This window comes from Adiantum capillus-veneris, chromosome 14 (assembly GCF_014529385.1).
Source record: "Adiantum capillus-veneris isolate H3 chromosome 14, ASM1452938v2, whole genome shotgun sequence".
NCBI classification, from domain to species: Eukaryota; Viridiplantae; Streptophyta; class Polypodiopsida; order Polypodiales; family Pteridaceae; genus Adiantum; species Adiantum capillus-veneris.
Window position 1 is genome coordinate 53,649,545 of NC_140944.1, and position 19,404 is coordinate 53,668,948.

Below are 19,404 nucleotides of genomic sequence, written 5' to 3' on the forward strand. Positions count from 1 at the left end.
CTAACGACAACACAAAGGCATCACATGCAACCATGCCTAGCCAACAGGGGCCTCATGAAGAAGAAGAGAGAGAGAGAGAGAGAGAGATTACAAACTATCCATCGCAAGCATTGTAGTCATCGACTCTCCATTTTCCAATTCCCAAACTACACACCTTCCAATTTCTCGACCGTATTGAGTACCAATTTAATTTTGCTTTGGAATCTCTGTCTGTATTGCGAAACATTTTCTTTTCTCTGAATTTGGGAAGGACTACGTTCACTCTTCTTCTTGTTTCTTTTTGTTTGCCAGCATCTCCTCCCTCCCCCTTCTTCCTTTTTTTTTGCCGCCGTGGACGTTACGACGGCGGGAGGGGAGAGAGGCAAAACAATGCAGCAGCCGAGTCCCGCGTTATCGTCCCCGAGCACGGGCTTTTTCGGCTCCCGGGCGTCGCCTCTCTTCACACAGACGGTGGATCAGCCGGACCTTTCTTTGGGCGACGTTTCCTCTTCTGCACTTTTACACCCCGTAGGCTCTTCCACTTCCGACGATGGGGGCCAGCAGGCACCCCCCAAGCAGCTTGCCCAGGCTATGGAGGCCCTTTCCCATGCGATCCGCGTCATTGCAGAGGTCCGCGTTGGCTCAGATAATATCCTTGAGGCCCTCCAGCGTTCCTCCTCCCTCAAGTCTGCCAACTCCTCTTCTTCTTCGGCTCTAGCTAGCGCTTTCATTTCTCGTGTTGCTGATGAGGTCTCCGCTTCTTTGGACGACCTTCGAGCTACAGGTTCTCTCTTTGTGACTCAACGGGTTTTTTTTTTGTGGAGAAAAATATCTGAATTTGTTTTTGAGAGAGACAAATGGGCCTAAGTCTGTGGTCCATCACAAGACGAAATTGCTCGTGTTGCTGATGAAATCTCCGCTTCTTTGGATGACCTTCGAGCTAGAGCGACAGGTTTCTCTCTTTGTGACCCATCATAATACTTTTGAGAGAGACAAAGGGGCCCCGAGTCTATGGCTCATTACAAGACATAAAGATTTGTATAAGTTGAGCAAGCATGCAAAAAGACTGCATATCGACTCCATGAAGTAAATTAGGAGGGACCAAGCGATTCTAAGTTTATCAAAAGACTAAAAGCCTATTTGTGAGCTTTTTTATTCCTTTATGTTGTTGAGAGGTACCCTCAAGCTATTAAGGAACCAATTCGAAGTGACTCAGTGGCAATGATTCTTTCCACATTAGTTGGGATTGAGAGAAGTACGTTTTGGACGTAGGATTGGCATTTTAGGCACGATCTCTTGTGTTGTAGTAACACATCTTGGACCCAGAAATGACATTTTAGGCATGTTTATTGCTTTTTAATTTGCGAACTTTCTGACCTGTGAACATATGCTATCTCTTGTTTTAGAGAGTTTCCAAAGTAGGTATGGTACATGGAGTTTTAGATGCAAGCCTGTGTACATGCATATGTACGCAGGCTTGTAGGTATGCATACAAGCATATGTTCACAATACATATACACACATATTGGAGGTCATATTCGTGTTTGTAGTGCCTAGGATTAGGGTTAGGTTTATGCATTCTAGAGGGCTTGGACATGCTAGCCTAAGTTGACTGTCTTTAAAATTATTTTTTAAAGGCCTTTTTTTGGCATTTTGTTTACTTGTCCAACTTCTCTTTTTTTGAGGTAGAAACTATCCTCTCTAAAAATTTTAATTACTTTTGATGGGCTGTGAGGGACTTGGTTTGCATGGCTTACACTGTAATCAATTCTCTATAGTTTGACACAGTGTTACTCTAATATACGTCTTGTTTCTTTTTTTTTCTACTTGCTTTTCGTGGATCTCTCTGGCTACATTAATGGTCTCTCTCTTTCTCCATTGTCCTCACTGTTTGCTTGCATAGGTTTCCTAGGGGTTTCAATTCTTTGTACCTCGACAAAAGTCTCGCCAAGGTTTAGCAAGGTGTGGCCTATCCTGATTGCCAGCTAGGGCATTAAAAAACATGGACGAGGCTGCACCTTGACGATCTTTTCTTGGGACAATATGTTTGCCCAATAGATTCTCTTGGATGATGTCACAAAGTGATGATGTGGCATGACCATCTGGACAGACTCCGGACTGTAGGAGGTCTAGCCCTTAGAGAAAGAGGCAAATGAAGTTTTATCAACTTGGAGAACCTTTCGAGGGGCCTAAATTAAAGAGTCTAAAGCTTATAAGTTGTACCCACCTATGGTATCCCATCCAAAAGGGCCCAAGGGACAAAACGATAATAAAATCGCGCAAGGATGTTGACGTGGCAGTGCTGTACGGACAACCCCCGTTTTTCGCTGATTGCTAACGTGGCGCTGGCTGCCTTGAGTGCTAGCTTTTGGGTCTCGAATGCTTTTAGAACTTGAAGCTTTTCATGTATTGGTTTGGCAGGCCATGGGCCTAGAAATTTGTAAGTAGGGTCTCTCCCTCTCTTAGATTGGCTTGGGAGCACTGAGCAGAGAGGACCCTCAGACATTGTACTTTGCTCAAGCATTAATATAAAAATAAATGCCGAAAGGGGCGCCAAACTTTGGGACCAATACCTTTGGGCACGGAACTACGCCGGGCCGTGTCGTCTCTTTCTATAACTGTGATAAGTGATTGTTAAGTATTTTCTCGTGTGTTGTGCCAGATTCTTGACTTGGGGTGTTCAAGTTCGTTACAGTGGTATCAAAGTACATTCGATTTTCCTTCTACGGAGAATCCGATCCCTTCTACCGCGACACACATGGATTCAATTGACGAACCCCGCAAGGAGCACGGAAGATTCAAATGGACGATGTGTCACAAAATGGTGACGTGGCAGCAGACCCCGAGGCACCCGCAATGACACGTGGCAGGCTGATGTGGCGACAGTACGGATTTTTGGATTTTACGACGGAAAGCCTGCTGATAGGCTGACGCGGTGTTCGTACGGATTTCTCGTAAATTAGGGAGCTGCTGTCGTGGCAAAGCGTACTGAATTATTGATTCTACGTTGGTTGATTTTTAGCAAAGCTTTTGGGCCAGTTGCTTTATTTTGAAGAAGCTTTTAAAACGGGGCTCTGCTTTTGGGCATCCCTTGTAACCAATAAATACGTGGCTAGGCCCTCACTTCTCAGAGTATCTGGACGTAGAGTCTAAGAGTGAGCACCTACCCACTCTCTTGTACTTTGAACACAGATTAATACAAAAAGAAATACCGAAAGGGGCGCTAGTCTTTGGGGCCATTATCTCTAGGCTCGGAACTACGATGGGCCTTCTTGACTCAAGTGTGAATTGTGAATCGCTTTGAAGTGAAGCTCTGTTGTGTTGCGGTAGAATCTTGACTTGGGGTGTCCAAGTTTGTTACAGTGGTATCAAAGCGTGGTCGATTTCTCTTCTACTGGGAAATCTGATCCTTTTCTTGCGACACTTATGGATTCCAACAGAGAAGAGGCGACTTCTTCTGCATCTGGGAATGCGGGAGGAGATCACAAAGAAGATTCGCATGAAGAGTACGGCCCACCTCGGCCTACTCAGGCAGAGATTGAAGAGATGGAACGTCGCTAATTGGTTGATGACGCAACAAAGATGATGAGCAACATTGCGAAGGATCCGAAATTTGCAAACTTTTTGACTCAGACATCCCTCGAGGCCACAGAGCCACTCATCAAACCGGCACTCAAGAAACCTCCTGCTCTGAGGATGTTTACAGAACAAGAATTAGAAGAGGTGGTTGATGCACGGATCAATCAGCTTTTGGATGTGAACAACAAAGCCAAAAAGCATGACAAAAAGCAGAAGAAAGGAATCGACTTTTCGGGTTATTTGGGTCGTCCATCTACTTTTGCATCGGTAAGAAAGCAGAAGAAGCTTGTACGATTTGAAGGAGTATCGAGTTCTTCTTCTTCTTCTGCTTCTTCTTCTTGTGACAGTTCTTTTAGCTCCTCTGACTCGAGCGAAGAAGACAGAAAAGTAAAAAGCGAAGCAAAAAGCAAAGCTTCGGAAAGGGCAAGAAAAAGGCAAAGAAGCCTAAGTTTGGCCTAGTTTCGGACAGTTTGTAAGGTGCAGCGGAATGAATGTCGTATTTTCTCAAGATTAGTGATCTTTACTGCTCAAGGTTCCTTTGAGTTATTAGGGAAAGAGAGAGCTTTCCGTCTTATAGAGAGTGCTGTGATCACGAACGAAGTGAGTGGATATTGTGCGTGCGAGTGAATGAGACTGAGAGAAGGAGAGAGAAAAGATACGACACCCGAGAGGTTCTAAAACCCTCCTCCGAAGGCCCCACTCTTGTCGGCAAGAGTGGTCTACTTGATTGCACAAAAGTGTCCAATGCGAATGCAATGGACTGATGCAACTTGGACTATGCCGATGATGACGATGATGATGACTTTAGGGCTGATCTGGATCTCCTGGTATCTGCTGTCCACAATGGCTTAAGGGCTGAGAATCGATGATCTTGGGGGCTGATATCGTGGCTGAAATTCCATGCTTCTGCTGATGCTTTAAGGCTGAAAGAAAACGCTGGTTTCTAGGGTTTTGCTGCGTTTTTGAAGTGCTAGTTGCCGGCTGAAAACGCTTAGGATCTGCAGCGTTTTTGAAGGGCTGGACTGATGACAATCGCTGGTCTAACTGCAGGTTTAAAGGCTGAATTCTTTGCGCGTTTTGGTGCTGAAAACGCCACTGATCTGCAAGAGAATGCTAGCGTTAGTGATTGCTTTGTGCTGCTGCCAGTGAAGAGTGGAAACGCTAGGCTAGCAGGGATATGGGATGACGACGGCAGGCTCTGGAAAACGCCAAGGGAGGGAACCTTATGGCGATGGCTGAAAACGTTGGTGGAAGGGGAGTGGCCTCGCCAAGGTTGGAGAGGGTCTTGCTGAGAGAGGGTTGGACACCTGTTGCTTGGGGAAGCCTGTTGTGCCTTTGCTCATCTGTCAATTTGTGCTAACTTGGGTTTGCTTATATATTAACTTACCCAATTTGCCCTACTGAGTACCCAACAAAAGTCACTTAATAAATAAGTGAAAAATGTCAAAAATAGGGAAAAATGGGATAAAGTCATCTGAAAAATCCCCAAACTGACTCTGATGGAATCTGATAGAAATGCTTATGCTTATGCAATGTGCAACCAGAGGATATGCATCTACATTGAGTGATTGGGCATGCACGGTCTACGAATAGACTCACAAAAATGCCAGATCACTTCTAATCTAACTTGACTGGACTTGACGGAAACCCTGCTATGGTGTAGCTTGTCCACGGACACATAGGGTCGGGATGTGTCACGTGACATCCCCTCCTTTTTAAAGTGAGGTACATGTACCGAGCTGCATGGCTTTCTTGTAGTTTGCCAACAACTCTGGATAATCCTTGAAGAACTCTTCGTCTACCCACACCGCTTCATGGGTTCCTCGATCTTTGAACTTAAAAAAATATTGTCGTACTTGTTTCTTCGAACCATGACGAAACCGATGCAACAAGACTTGCTCCGGCTCCATGACTTCTGCTTCATCGATGATCTCCGGTTCTTCTTCTTCCGAAACGTCCTTTTGAGGTGTTCCCTGAAACACTTTCAACCAAGAAACATGGAAAACGTTGTGCATTGACCATGAATTAGGCAACTTCAATTCCATTGATACCTCATTAATCTTTTTGATGACTAGAAATGGACCAATATACGAAAAGATAACTTAGGACATTTCTTTCTAACTTGCTTAAGACGCTGTTTCATAATTCGTAGATACACCCAATCTCCTTCCTTGATCGAGACCTCCTAACGATGCTTGTTAGCCTGTCGAGAATAAAATTCTTGAGCCTTGCTTAGCCGAAGCTTCACACTCTCAGAAATCTGAACCAATGGGAGATAGAGCTCCCATTGAGACTGCTGATCATGAACATAAGACTTCGACACATCAAAAGCCAACTGATTATAAATTTCCGTTTGACCATCTGACTGTGGATGAAAAGCGGATGAAAAATTCAACTTTGTGTCAAAATTTTCAAAGAGTGCACGCAAAAAGTTGGACGTAAACTTAACATCCCTATCTGAAACAATGGACTTTGGTAAACCACAGAGGGGGTACCAATGCTTTATGAACAATCGTGCAACATCATGTGCAGTAACTGTGGCCTTACAAGGAATCAACATGCAGAATTTGCTGGAACGATCAACAATAGTTAAACATTGAGTGTTCCTTGAATGCTGACTTAGTGGTAAGTTAGTCACAAAATCCATAGAGATATCCTGAAAAGGTCCCTCGGGAATAGGCAGCGGAAGCAAGAGGCCTTGCTGCTTACCCCGAGGAGCTTTTACTTTTTGATATATAGTGCAATGTGTAACATAACTAAACACATCTTTTCGCATTTTAGGCCAATAGAAAAATCGTTCAATCTTTTCCAATGTGGTGTTCATACCCCTGTGCCCACCCGTGAGAGAATCATGTGCATCATGCAATATGGCTGGCCTGAGAGAGGGCAACACACATAGACGCTGACGAAAAAATAACAATCCATCACGAATGACATAGTTGCTGGGCTCTTGCTTGGGAAGCAAGAGCCTGCAACCAATACTTACCAAACTCCGAATCTGTATACTGATTCTTCATGCTGTCAAAAGACTCACCCTGTATAGAAAATGTGGTTCTTGACTCAAGAGCCAAAATCTGTCCTTTGCGACTCAACGCATCTGCAACAGGGTTAGCTTTTCCCGACACATACTTAATCAAACCTCCAAATTGCTCAAAAAATTGTGACCACCGCGCTTGGCGATCACTCCAATGTGCACTAGGTATAGATTGTAGCCACTTGAGGGCTTGATGATCTGTGCGCACTGTGAACTCTCTACCATACAAAAAATGCTTCCAATGCTTAAGAGAGTGAATGATAGACAAAAGTTCTTTATCATAAACTGAATAATTCTTTTTCGCACTATTGAGCTTCCGGCTAAGGAAAGCTACAGGACGACCATGCTGCTGGAGCACAGCGTCTATGGCGACATTACTCGCATCCGTCCATAACTCGAAGGGATCATCCCAAGAAGCAAGGATAAGACACGGAGCTTCCGTCACCGCAACCTTGAGAGCTGCGAGAGCCTCAATGGCTGCAGCGAGCAAGTCTACGCGCTGACGGCGAGTCTTTACCCCTTTCAAAACATTAGTCATAGGTACAGCAATGCGTGCAAAATTCTCTATGTGCGAACTATATGCTTGACATAAATCAAGAAAAGAATGCACATCATATGCATTTTTGGGCAAATCCCAATTACGAACCTGTTCCACCTTCGCGGGGTCTAGCTTGACGCCTTTTGCAGAAATGATATAACCCAGATAAGTGACTTCAGTAAGAAAAAATTCAGACTTCTTAGCTGCAATGTACAACTGACACTCATCCAAACGAGTTAGTACCCTTTCAACATCTCTTTCATGTTGTTTCCATGATGCAGAAAAAATGAGAATATCATCTAAAAAGATGAACACACATATACCTACCATGTCGCCGAAACGACCTACCATGAGACGATTGAATGTACCTACGGCTCCTGTCAATCCAAAAGGCATAACAATATACTCCCATTGCCCTCGCTCGGTGCGAAAAGCGGTCTCGAAAATGTCGCCTTTGAATACCCGTACCTGATGGTATCCACTTTTGAGATCGACCTTGCTGAAAACCTTTGCCCCATTGAGCCTATCGAGGATATACTCAATGCGAGGCATCGGAAACTTGTTCTTGATGGTCATCTTGTTTAATGCCTTGTAATGAACACACAAACGAGACGAACCATTCTTCTTGTGAACGAACAAAATAGGGGCAGCAAAAGGACTTACACTAGGACGTAGAATCCTCTAGCCACCAACTCTGTGAGTTGTCGCTCTAACTCTTCCTCCTGTGACTTGTTCAAACGGTAGGGAGCCTTACTGACAGGCTGTGCTCCCTCCATAAGCTCGATGCGATGGTCCTCCGGCCGCTCCGGTGGGAGACGAGGTGGAAGATCATCCTGCAAAAAGAGATGTTTAAATTTCGTAAACAACTCGCTTGTGCTCCTCGTCGTAATTCACGCTTTACCTGTACATGCGAGATGAGAGGTAAAGAATGCAAGCCCTCCTCAGCACGAATGATGAGGGGGGAATCAGATTTGGCATGTAAAATGAGAGTGTTAGCTTCAAAATCAATGAGAGCGTTGAGTTCACGAAACCATTTAATGCCCAAAATCATATCACAGCCTGAGAGAGGAGACACAAGAAATTTCCTACGAAAAGAAGCTTGTTGAACGGTAAACATTACATCAAGGCACTCCTTCGTGATGAGAGAGTCCATACCAGGAGCGAAGCTAGAAACCTCGAGAGGAGATTTCTGACTAACCTCTAGGCGGGCTCTTTCAACAAGAGGGGAACTAATCACATCATGCATACTGCCTGGATCAAACAATATGATAAAATGCTGTCCTTTTACATGACCATAACACTTCAAGAGAGATTCATCAATGTGTTTGTCAGAGTCGGGAGAAGATGCAGGTTGTGTTGTGACAGAGTTTGTGCTAGTTGTGGGTGCCTTTGGTTCTTTAGGTGGGACTGTCTTAGGACAGGCCTTCTTAATGTGACCCTTGACATGACATTGAAAACATCTACCTTCTTTAGCATAAATCACTCGTTCTTCCGCCGTGATGTATCCTCCTATAATTCCTTGTGAAGCTTTTTCATCAAGGTGAGCTTAGGTTTTGCAGGTGCTTTATCCTTAGATTCATTGTTAAGAGTTCTTTTCCGAGGAATTAGAGGAAGAAGGGCTAGAAGAATTACCATTCTTACCATTCTTACCGTTCTTACCATTCTGTGTGTTCTGACAATTCTGAGATGTCCCTTGAGAAGACTTGTTCTCCTTAGGCTTTCCTTTGTTGTGCTTCATCTCTTGGGCGAGAGCGATTGCTACCGCCTTGTTGAGATCCGCGGGGTCAAAGACTTCAACATCAAACTTGATGTATTCGTCTAACCCAAAGAGAAGCCTCTTTGTGCTCATCATCCGACTTGCGTAATTGAGTGCCTAGCTGCAAAACACGGTTAGAAAAAGACATGACTGGCATACCACGTTGCTTGAGATTATGCCAATCCTCTTTCAAGCGTGCAAGGTACTGAGGTGGCATAAACCGCGCCTTGAGCTTGTCTTGGAAATCAGCCCAACTAAAAGAGAGGGCGTGAAATCGTCGGCTGCCTCTAGGTGCGCGGCTAGCTGTGCCTCTTGCCATGCATGGTACCAATTGATGGCATCACCAGCAAGGTACATAGCTGCCGTAAAAGCTTTGCTATTTCCTGTTTTCTTAGTTGTCGCAAAATAAGCATTAAATTGATGCAACCAAGAATAAATCACCGTAGCATCCATCTTACCATCATACTTACTGAAAGTCACTTTTTCGGTGACTGGGTTGTTGGAATCCGCATCGTGGCTTGCACCACGAGAGGAACTCCCATGATCTTTGGGTGGTTCGGTCTTCGAGGCTAGCAAGTGGGAAATAAATTCTTGATGGCGAATCTCCCGTAGAGCTTCTCGTTCATCGCGCTCGCGTTCAAAAGCAAGCCGATTTTCTTCTTGTTTTGCGGCAAGAGCAAGACGATTTGCTTCTTGTCTATCCATCATCTGCTTGACCACTGCCTCCATAGGGTTTGGCGTAGATGGCGAAGGGGGAGGATTGAAGAGATCATCTCTGGGTGGGAACGAGTCTTCATCGCCTCTCTCATGCCCATCACCTGTATGTGAAGTATCCATTCCGCTTCGGGTGACGACCATGCACTATATTCTTGCGGTCTTAAGCTCGCGAGGAACTTGGGTTCTTGAGGGTCTTGAGGTTCTTGAGGTCCTTGATTCGGGAGAATCTTGGGTTCTTGAGGTGTTCTTTCGCTTGCAAATCGCGTTGAGAAGGATCTTCTCTTCACCCGAGTTCTACCCTTTTCTGCGGACGCACCCCTTGGCGGCCTTGCGCTCACACCAAGGTTGCTTTTTCCCACCTCACGTCGATTGGCAGTGGAAACGCTAGGCTAGCAGGGATATGAGATGACGACGGCAGGCTCTGGAAAACGCCAAGGGAGGGAACCTTATGGCGATGGCTGAAAACGTTGGTGGAAGGGGAGTGGCTTCGCCAAGGTTGGAGAGGGTCTTGCTGAGAGAGGGTTGGACACCTGTTGCTTGGGGAAGCCTGCTGTGCCTTTGCTCATCTGCCAATTTGTGCTAACTTGGGTTTGCTTATATTAACTTACCCAATTTGCCCTATTGAGTACCCAACAAAAGTCACTTAATAAATAAGTGAAAAATGTCAAAAATAGGGAAAAATGGGATAAAGTCATTTGAAAAATCCTCAAACTGACTCTGATGGAATCTGATGGAAATGCTTATGCTTATGCAATGTGCAAACAAAGGATATGCATCTACACTGAGTGACTGGGCATGCACGGTCTACGAATAGACTCACAAAAGTGCCAGATCACTTCTAATCTAACTTGACTGGACTTGACGGAAACCCTGCTATGGTGTAGCTTGTCCACGGACACATAGGGTTGGGATGTGTCACGTGACACAGTTTTACAGAGGATTCGTCCTCAGATAGTTTTGACTCCGACGATCACAAATTTTATGCAAAGAAGAAGCATTTCTATAAAGCCAACCAGTATGACTTCCTCGAAGATAAAAGCAAGAAAGTTTGAGAATTTAAAGAAGGTGGACAATCTATTAAGTTTGACAAATTTTCTGGATTCCAAGATCCTTTGAGGGCTTTGGCCTTCATACAGCAGTTTGACATAGCTTTCTCTGGAGGGCATTACTCAGAGCACTGCAAGATTCGGAGGGCTACCTCTTTCTTCAAGGGAAATGCTCGAACATGGTGGTCCACCCTCCTATTGAACAAGGAAACTCCTATTGAACAAGGAAACTCCAGTTAAATGGTTGAAATTCAAAAGGCTTTTTATTTCTTCTTGGTTGACTCGCTCGTACAAACGAGATATACGAGCTGCTTGGAATTATCTTCGGATGACCAAGGGAGATTCTTTGGACGCATATTGTGAGAGATTTTGGAGCTCTTTTGTACTAGCTTCTTCATTTAAGAAGATCTCGTTTAAAGAACAGAATGAGCAATTTTGTTGCGGACTTCCTACAGAGATCCGAGATCACTGCTTAGAACAAAAGTCAAATTCTATTCAAGAATTGATGGGTCATGCGAAACGGGATTTTGCCATACATTCAGGCAATCTGACTGACCTCACTGATGAGATCTTGACTCAGAAAACCCAACAGACTTCTAATAATGAAAGTAGAAAGAAAAAGAGCCCTCAAGGAAAGAAAGATAAGGATTCACGACCCCAGCTCACTCTTCGAGAGATGGCCAATTACATCAAAGAGGGGAAGTGTTTTGGATGTGGGGAACATGGACACCGCTCTGCAAAAAGTGCCCTAAAAAGGCATAGCAAGAACAGAATGAAGACAGGCTAGGAGTTCGAGAGCAGCTGAGGAACGTGGACGAAAAGGCAAGATGAAAGAAGGATTGGTTCTAGATTGCATGGGTACTGACCCAAGCACGATTGATGAAAGTACTTTGCCAAGCTTGGGGCAAAGTGAAGATCAAGAAGCCCTGATTTTCTTTGATGGAGGAGCCAAGGCCAATTTCATTTCACTCGAATTGGCGGCGCGGCTCGAGATTACACCCGATCGGATGGGATTACAAGCAGAGGCAGTTATAGTGGCACCCGGCAGGGACGTGGCCATTACACCTGTCATTGGCAAACTTAGGTTGCATTGTAAAGGGTATTTGGGGCACGAGGGTTTCTACATAATGCCCTTGGAAGGCTGTGATGTCCTCCTGGGAGTCCCTTGGTACCATAACAACAACGCCGTGGTCGATTATCGAGCGAAGAAAGCGACATTGACTACTGAAAAGGGCCGAAATATTGTACTTGATGTGAAACTGAAAGGCGAGTCTGTCCCTATTGTATCGGCTTCGACCGTTTTGAAATTAATAAAATCCAGTCTGTTTGTTTACTCGATCTTTTTGAAAGAGTTGAATGATGAACATCGGACAAATATGGCTGAACTTGATAAAGAACGCCAAGATTTTCTCCACATTCATGCTGATTGCTTTTCTGAGGGCATGCTAGGCGAGTTGCCACCAGCTCGTCTTGAGGATCATACCATTGATCTGATACCTGGAAGCACACCACCGAACTAGCCGAGCCCAGAATGAAGAGATTATGAACCAAGTGAAAGACCTCTTGGAAAAGGGTCTTATCGAGCTGAGTACTCGACCTTACTGCTCTCCGGTGTTGTTGGATTTGAAGAAAGACGGATCTTGGAGAATGTGCATTGATTATAGAGCTCTCAATAAAATCACCATCACGAACGGATTTTCAATTCCGAGGATCGATGATATTCTTGACCGACTATAGGGATCCTCTTGTTTCAACAGGATCGATTTGAAGAGCGGATATTATCAGATTCGAATCGCGTCGAGAGATGTCTACAAGGCAGCTTTTCGGACGACCTTTGGTTTATTTGATTTTTTGGTGATGCCTTTTGGCCTTACCAATGCTCTAGTGACCTTTAACCAAATGATGGACATGATTTTTAGAGAGTACAGATCTTTTGTTGGCACTTTCTTTGATTATTGTCTTCTCCAAGGATGAGGCAGATGTCACATGACAGGCACCACGTGCCAATAGAAAAGAACAGACTGAATAGGCTTTTAGCACTTCAATAACAATTGAACTGAAAGAGAGAGACGACACGCGACACGGAGTGGCGGAATTCCACCCCAGAGAGTATTGGCCCCAAACCTTGGCGCCCCTTTCGGTATTTCTTTATATTGCATCAACACAGTACAAGCCGGTACTCCAGACTTTGCACCTTCTCCAAGAAGCATGCCAGAGAATGAGCCCTAACCTCATATTTAAAGGCGCTTGGCCTGAAAAGCAGTTACAGTGAAAAGCCTTCAAAACTGAAAGGCTTCTGGTCTCAAAAGCAATGCCAAAAGCTGCCAGCGTAATTTACGAAAATCCGTACAGCTGCCACGTTATTAGCTTTGTGTGAGTGTGTGTGTCATGCTTTATTTTAATCCCTTTATGTCACTAGGGCCCCATCGGACGGGGTCCCCATAAGTTGGTAGGACTTCTTCTTCTTAGGGTTTAGGCCCCCCGACCAACATCTGTAAGTTGGCTCCATTCTTTAGGCTTTGACACGTCAGCAGTTTGTGACATCAGAACATAGAGAACATCTGCTACAGGTCTTTCAGGCATTGCGAGATCACAAGTTGTTGATTGTGAGTTTTTCTTATCAGAGATACACTTTTTGGGACACATCCTCTGAGCAGGAGTGCAGATGGACCCGGCCAAGATTAAGACTACACGTGATTGGCCGGATTTGAAGAATGTCCATGAAGTTAGAAGCCTCTTAGGCTTATGTTCTTACTACCGGCAGTTCATTAGAAAGTTTGCAGAGGTTGCTTCCCCTTTGCATATCTTGACATAGAAAGGAGTCCCTTTCTTGTGTGGACCCACAGAGGTGACTGCCTTTCAGACATTGAAAGAGAAATTGACTATGGGACCAGTTTTGACTTTGCCGGATTTGCAAAAGTCTTTCGAAGTATATTGTGATGCTTGTGGTCGTAGTCTGGGTGCGGTCTTAATGCAAGAAGGCCATGTCATTGCCTATGAGAGCCGATTGTTTTCAAGGCCAAAATTGACAGCACAGTTATATGAGAAAGAGCTTTTGGCGGTAATCTATGCTCTTACTCAGTGGCAACATAACCTACTCGGAGCCGATTTTACAGTCTTCACAGATCATCACAATTTACACTACTTCTTGTCACAGAAGTAGCTATTGGAAAAGCAGATGTGGTGGCAGTTTCACTTCCAGATTGTCCATGTGCAGAGACAAAAGAACTTGGTGGTAGATGCTTTGTCCCGGAAGCCGTTGGTCTTGGCTATTTCCGCGATACATCATATAAGCTTCGAGGACATGGTTGATTAGTACGCCACAGATCGAGATTTTGCAGATGTATTCAGTTGAATACAGAATGGGGAGGTAGTAGGAGGATATTCTATTCGGGTTGGCTACTTGATGAAGAAAATGATGTTGTGCGTTACACAGCTGTTGAGGGAAAAGGTTCTAACCGAATGCCACTGTCCACCATTTACGGGTCTTGGTGGCATTGATACTGTAACAGACTTGGACACTCCAAGTCAAGAATCAATCACAACAGCACCAAATAACCACTTCAAAACAGTTCACAGTTCACAATAGATTTGCACAGGCCCGGCGGAGTTCCGTGCCTAGAGATATTGGTCCCAAAGACTGGCGCACCTTTCGGTATTTCTTTATGTATTAATCAGTTTAAAGTACAAGAGAGTGGTAAGGGTTTCACTCTCAGACTATGCATCCAGATCCTCTGCCGAGTGAGCCCAAACCACTTATTTAAAGTTTACAAGGGTTGCCAAAAGTAGAGCCCCAAAAGCTTTAGATCCAAAAGCCTAAATAAAAGCAAAGGCTATTTTCTCTCTCAAACTCACTTGAGTTTAAAATAAAATAAAGCATTCTCTTTCTCTCTCTTGCGTAGAGCAAACTGAAAAGCTGCCGTAAAATGCGTCGCAAAAGGCGGGCTCATCCGTACGGTGCCACGTCATCATGCTCCCCACAATTTCGGGGAATTTTTCCTTGCTGCCCTAGGATTAGGGTTAGGGTTTTTGCTGCTTTTAGGGTTTTTGGCAGATTTTAGGGTTTGCAAGTTTTATGGTTTCAGTAGATAGGGTTTCTGGCAGAAATTAGGGTTAGGGTTTCTGCTCTCGGGTAGCCACGTCATCACTTTGTGACATACCCCCCTCTTGAAAGCATTGTAATTGCCCTCCATTACGCCTGCAAATGAGATAGAGGCCATAAACTGTCTTAGCAGACATTGACTATTAGTACATATGTACTAGGAACACACATCTAGCTCATGTACCAATCGATAGTCACATCACACGACATCATAGGACATCATTAGACATCACAGGACATCACATGACACTCAACATTCATTCGGATCTTAGATCATGATTTATCGACAATGTAGCTAGTAATCGCATCTAGATCCAATTGGGACCTCATCGATGTCCGATTGACTAACCCCTATTGAAACCATGTCTATTCGAGATCCATCAGACCAAAATGTTGCAGTCATTTCGTCTATCAGTTCCTGCACTCAAAAAGAAGTCAAGAACAAATCAGTATCATGATCAGGAATTCCATTTCATAAAGTCATCCAGCAGAATACTGTCAGCTCTCAGTATCCCTGAAGCTCAAAGAGACATCAGTGACTTTAATATCAAAATCAAGGCATCTGTTTACAAAGGAGCGGAGTGACTCCCCTCTTGTGCATCCCACTGCACCAAATCTCCGGCCAAGTTGAATTCTGGGTTCCATTTGGAGTAGACTATGCTAAACCAAAAGCATCGAGGTAAAGTTTCACAATCCGAGGAGTATCTGCTAGGTCCTCCTCCTCCATCCACTTCGCATGAAATGCAGGATAGTTCTTGAACTTAACCAAGGACCGCATTCGGACTTTACCTTTCTTCGTATCCTTATGTGCCAAAATCTGTTCAGGAACAAGGATCTCCTCGTTTCTTCCACTTTGGGTTGCTCATTATGCTCCCCATCATCAGGCACATCACCTTTAAAAGGTTTCAAGAGACTCACATGAAATGCATTGTGAATCCTCCAAGTATCAGGTAGTTTCAGTGGGAAGGAGGCATCATTTATCTTTTCAGTGATCTGGAAAGGGCCGTAGTATCGCATACTAAGCTTTGGAAAAAGCCTCTCCTTTCCCTTTTTCTTTCTCAGGCGTGCCTTCTCAAAAGGTAAGAGCACCCAATCATCCTCCTTCAATTTCAAGTCGCGACGATGGCGATTTGCTGCCTTTTTCTGTCGTTCTTGAAATTTCTGCAAAGTCTCGCGAACCTTGGCAAAATCCGTATCTAAGTCTAGCATATATTCATCCGCTTTAAAAATCTTATCTTTCGTGCTTAGGAAGGGTGGAACCTTCGCAACACCTTCAACAATCTCAAATGGCGCCTTCCCCGTCGAAGAGTGTATCGTGTTATTGTAGGCAAATTCCACCAAAGGTAAGTACTTTTCCCATTGAGTCTTCTGATCCGAGATACAAGACTTCAATATATCTAAAACCACTGAATTGGCAATCTCAGATTGCCCGTCAGAGTCTGCGAGTGGAACGATGACGAGAACTGCAACCGCGTGCCAATGTTCTTCCAAATTGCCTTCCAAAACAAACTCGTAAATCTGGGGTCTCTATCAGAGACAATCGTCTCAGGCATGCCATGTAATCTGAAGATCTGGGCCACAAATAGTCTCGCCAAGTGATCCGGCTTGACTGTTTTCTTCATTGAAATGAAATGAGTGTGTTTGCTAAATCTGTCAATAATAGTCCAGATACCATCGTGACCACTCTGTGTTCTCGGGAGATCAAAAATGAAATCCATTGCACTACTTTCCCAGGGGCGGGTGAGTATGGGTAAAGGCTGTAACAATCCCTGTGCTTTATGCCTGTCAAACTTGACCTTCTGGCATACTAAGCAACTGCGCACAAACTCTTCCACATCCTTTTCGAGTCTTGGCCAAAAGAAGTATCTCTCTACCCCTTTCATGGTGGTAGCAATGCCTCGGTGACCCGTAAAAGGTGGACAGTGGAATTCAGTCATAACCTTTTCCCTCAACGGCTGTGTAACGCACAACATGGTTTTTCTCATCAAGTAGCCATCCCGAATGGAATATCCCGCAACTGTCTCCCCATCCCGTATCCGTGTGAAAACGTACCTTTTCCCTCAACGGCTGTGTAACGCACAACATGGTTTTTCTCATCAAGTAGCCATCCCGAATGGAATATCCCGCTATTGTCTCCCCATCCCGTATCCGTGCAAAATCTGTATCTGTGGCATACTTTTTTTTCCTTGAGAAAGAGATCCTTCTATTAGTTAATGAAAACTGCCCATAGGGCTACAACCACCTCTACAAGAGAGGGCTACAACAAGCATGATGGGGAGACTCTCCCAATGAAAAAACAGCATATATACAATGAGGCTAAATCAAGAGATGGGAGGAGGGAAGAGCCACACAGGTGGACAGTAGTGCCATCTGAGCACCCCCTGGACTATGGTGTAGAAAGGCCCAGGGCGCCAGAGTCGAAGGAAAGCCTCGCGGTGCTCCCGCATGCGGTCGGAGCTGCCCTGTAGTCCCTCAAGTTGTCCTCTGAGAGTATGGATCAGCTCTAGCCAAAAGTCACGAACAGTCTCTGTTGGTGGAATAGGGCGAGCCTCAAAGATGCTGAAACAACGGGCCCGCCAGATGAACCAAAGTGTCAGGCCACTGATGAGCTCCCAACACTCCTCTCTCTCACTGCACCACTCCTGTGGAGTAAGCTCTGTAGCAGGATGGAGTGTAGGTCGCCCCCCCTGAATCACTATCATCCTGCTCGTGGAAGATAGCTCAAACTGAAGTGCCGGGCCCGTGAGTGTGGACCAAGCCGCTGCCCCCCAAGTGTCCTGTCGAGCCGTGGACAGAGCAGGCATCAGCCGAAGAACTCGTAGCCACACCTGCTGGGCCGAGGGACAGTCCCAAAGACAGTGACGTTGACTCTCCACCAAATGGTCACAAGCTGCACATGTGGCCGAGAGACCACTATGCACTAGCTAGCTCCCTACTGCTGTGGCTCTGTGTGCGACCAGCCAATGAAACAAGGTGACTCGCCTCGGCTGTCTGGAGTCCCACAACTCTCCCAAAAGTCTGCCAAGAACTCGACTGAGACCCTCCTCCTGCCAATGACGTGCTGCAGCGGGGAGGGCCTCTCTCTGTGCTGCTAGTATATGACGTCCCAGTCGAACAATGTACTGAAAGAACGGGACTCCTGGGTGGTCTGCAGAAGAGAAGGGGTCCCTCCATAGCCACTCACCAGGATCCCATTGTACTCGTGCCAACGGACAACACTCCCAAGCCCATAGCCTCCAGTGTCCTGTCTCAAGAACTGCTGGGTCAGGGTCTATGACGCAGGTCCGCCCACTGATGCCCACTGCTCGGATCCTCTGAAAACAGCACTCTGCTACCTGCGGGGCCTCTACTGCAACTCGCTGTAGTCGTCCCCCACCCTGAAGCTCGAAGAACAGGGCTGAGAGAGACTCTGAGCAGGCCTTGACTGAAATGAGAACCTCCAGTCGTGTGAAGGCTCCCATCCACTGGGGTGCTACTGTCTCGAGAGGCGTGAGCCACTGAGCTGGAACTGACTATGAGATGTCCTGACACATGCTCTGCACCCCTCTCATGCCCTGTAGCTGGAAACCCTGCACCTCCTCTGACAAACCTGTGAACTCTAGCCAGTCACCTAGAGAACGCGCTGGACCTGCTGCCATGGGACCCCAAGAAACATGAGGCCGACTACCAACCAAGTGGCCTCTCTGAGTGCTAACCATGGGGTTCCAAACGAGGGGCTGCCGTAGGCGCTCCTCCGTACACGTCGGCTGTCTCTGCTCTAGGCCACGCCGTCAGAGCTCCCAAGATCGAAGCAAACTCACAGCGAAGCGGTCCTCCAGTCTCCTGCTCAAACCAACTCGGCGCATCTTTGTAAAGATCCATCTGGTCGAAGGTTGCCAAGGGCCTCCTGACTGAGGCACCCTGGCACGAAGCCTCTGTAGCAAGGACTCGTTCCAGGGCTCCTCTCCCGGAAGTCGTCCTCTGACTACGAACTTCCCAAGAAGGGCTCTGCTCTGCTGTGCTGGATCAATGATCCCAAGCCCTCCCTGAGAACAAGGAAGTGTGATGACCGACCAAGCCACCTTGGCTCGGGCAATCTGAGTGTCAGGTCCTGACCAAAGGAAGTTCCTGATCAGCCTCTCTACCTGGCTGATACAAGAACTCGAAAAGATCCAGCAAGAAGTGATGTACCACATAGTCGCCAACAACACCTGGTTGGCAACTACTACTCTACCAGCCAGCGAAAGTCGTGCTGAGCTCCAATGTAGCAGCTTTCTCCTGATGGACAGGAGAAGAGGAGCAATCTGCTGCTCGGGGGATAAGTCCAAACCAACCTGACAACCCAAGTACCGAACTGTAGTCCCTGGGGGAATCCACCTGAAACCCTCTCCTGGCATCCAATCTGGCACAGGAGCACTGCCAACTGAGAAAGCCACTGTCTTTCTCCAGTTGATCAGTGCGCCCGATGCACAATAGAAGGTCTCCAAAGCCTGCTCACATCTGTGTAGATTGGCCTCCTGGCCCTCTAAGTACAAGGCTGAGTCATCGGCAAACTCAGCGTCCAGTAGCTCATCTCCCCGAATAGGGAGTGCTAAGCCCCTCAGACCAACCTGCTGTGACACCAAAAATCTGCTCATTGCCTCCGCATAGAACAGAAAGAGAAAGGGGGCAAGA

The 19,404-nt window shown here is 45.9% G+C and overlaps 1 protein-coding gene across 1 annotated transcript in view; it reads left to right on the plus strand.

Annotated features, from left to right (window-relative positions):
• The first annotated feature begins 270 nt into the window (after positions 1-270).
• Positions 271-19,404, plus strand: part of LOC147442381 (mediator of RNA polymerase II transcription subunit) — a 105,935-nt gene continuing 86,801 nt past the window's right edge. The window contains exon 1 of the mRNA XM_086528577.1: positions 271-763. Coding sequence (XP_086384703.1) covers positions 370-763 — 394 coding nt within the window. The 5' untranslated portion in view covers positions 271-369. The remainder of the gene's footprint in view (positions 764-19,404) is intronic.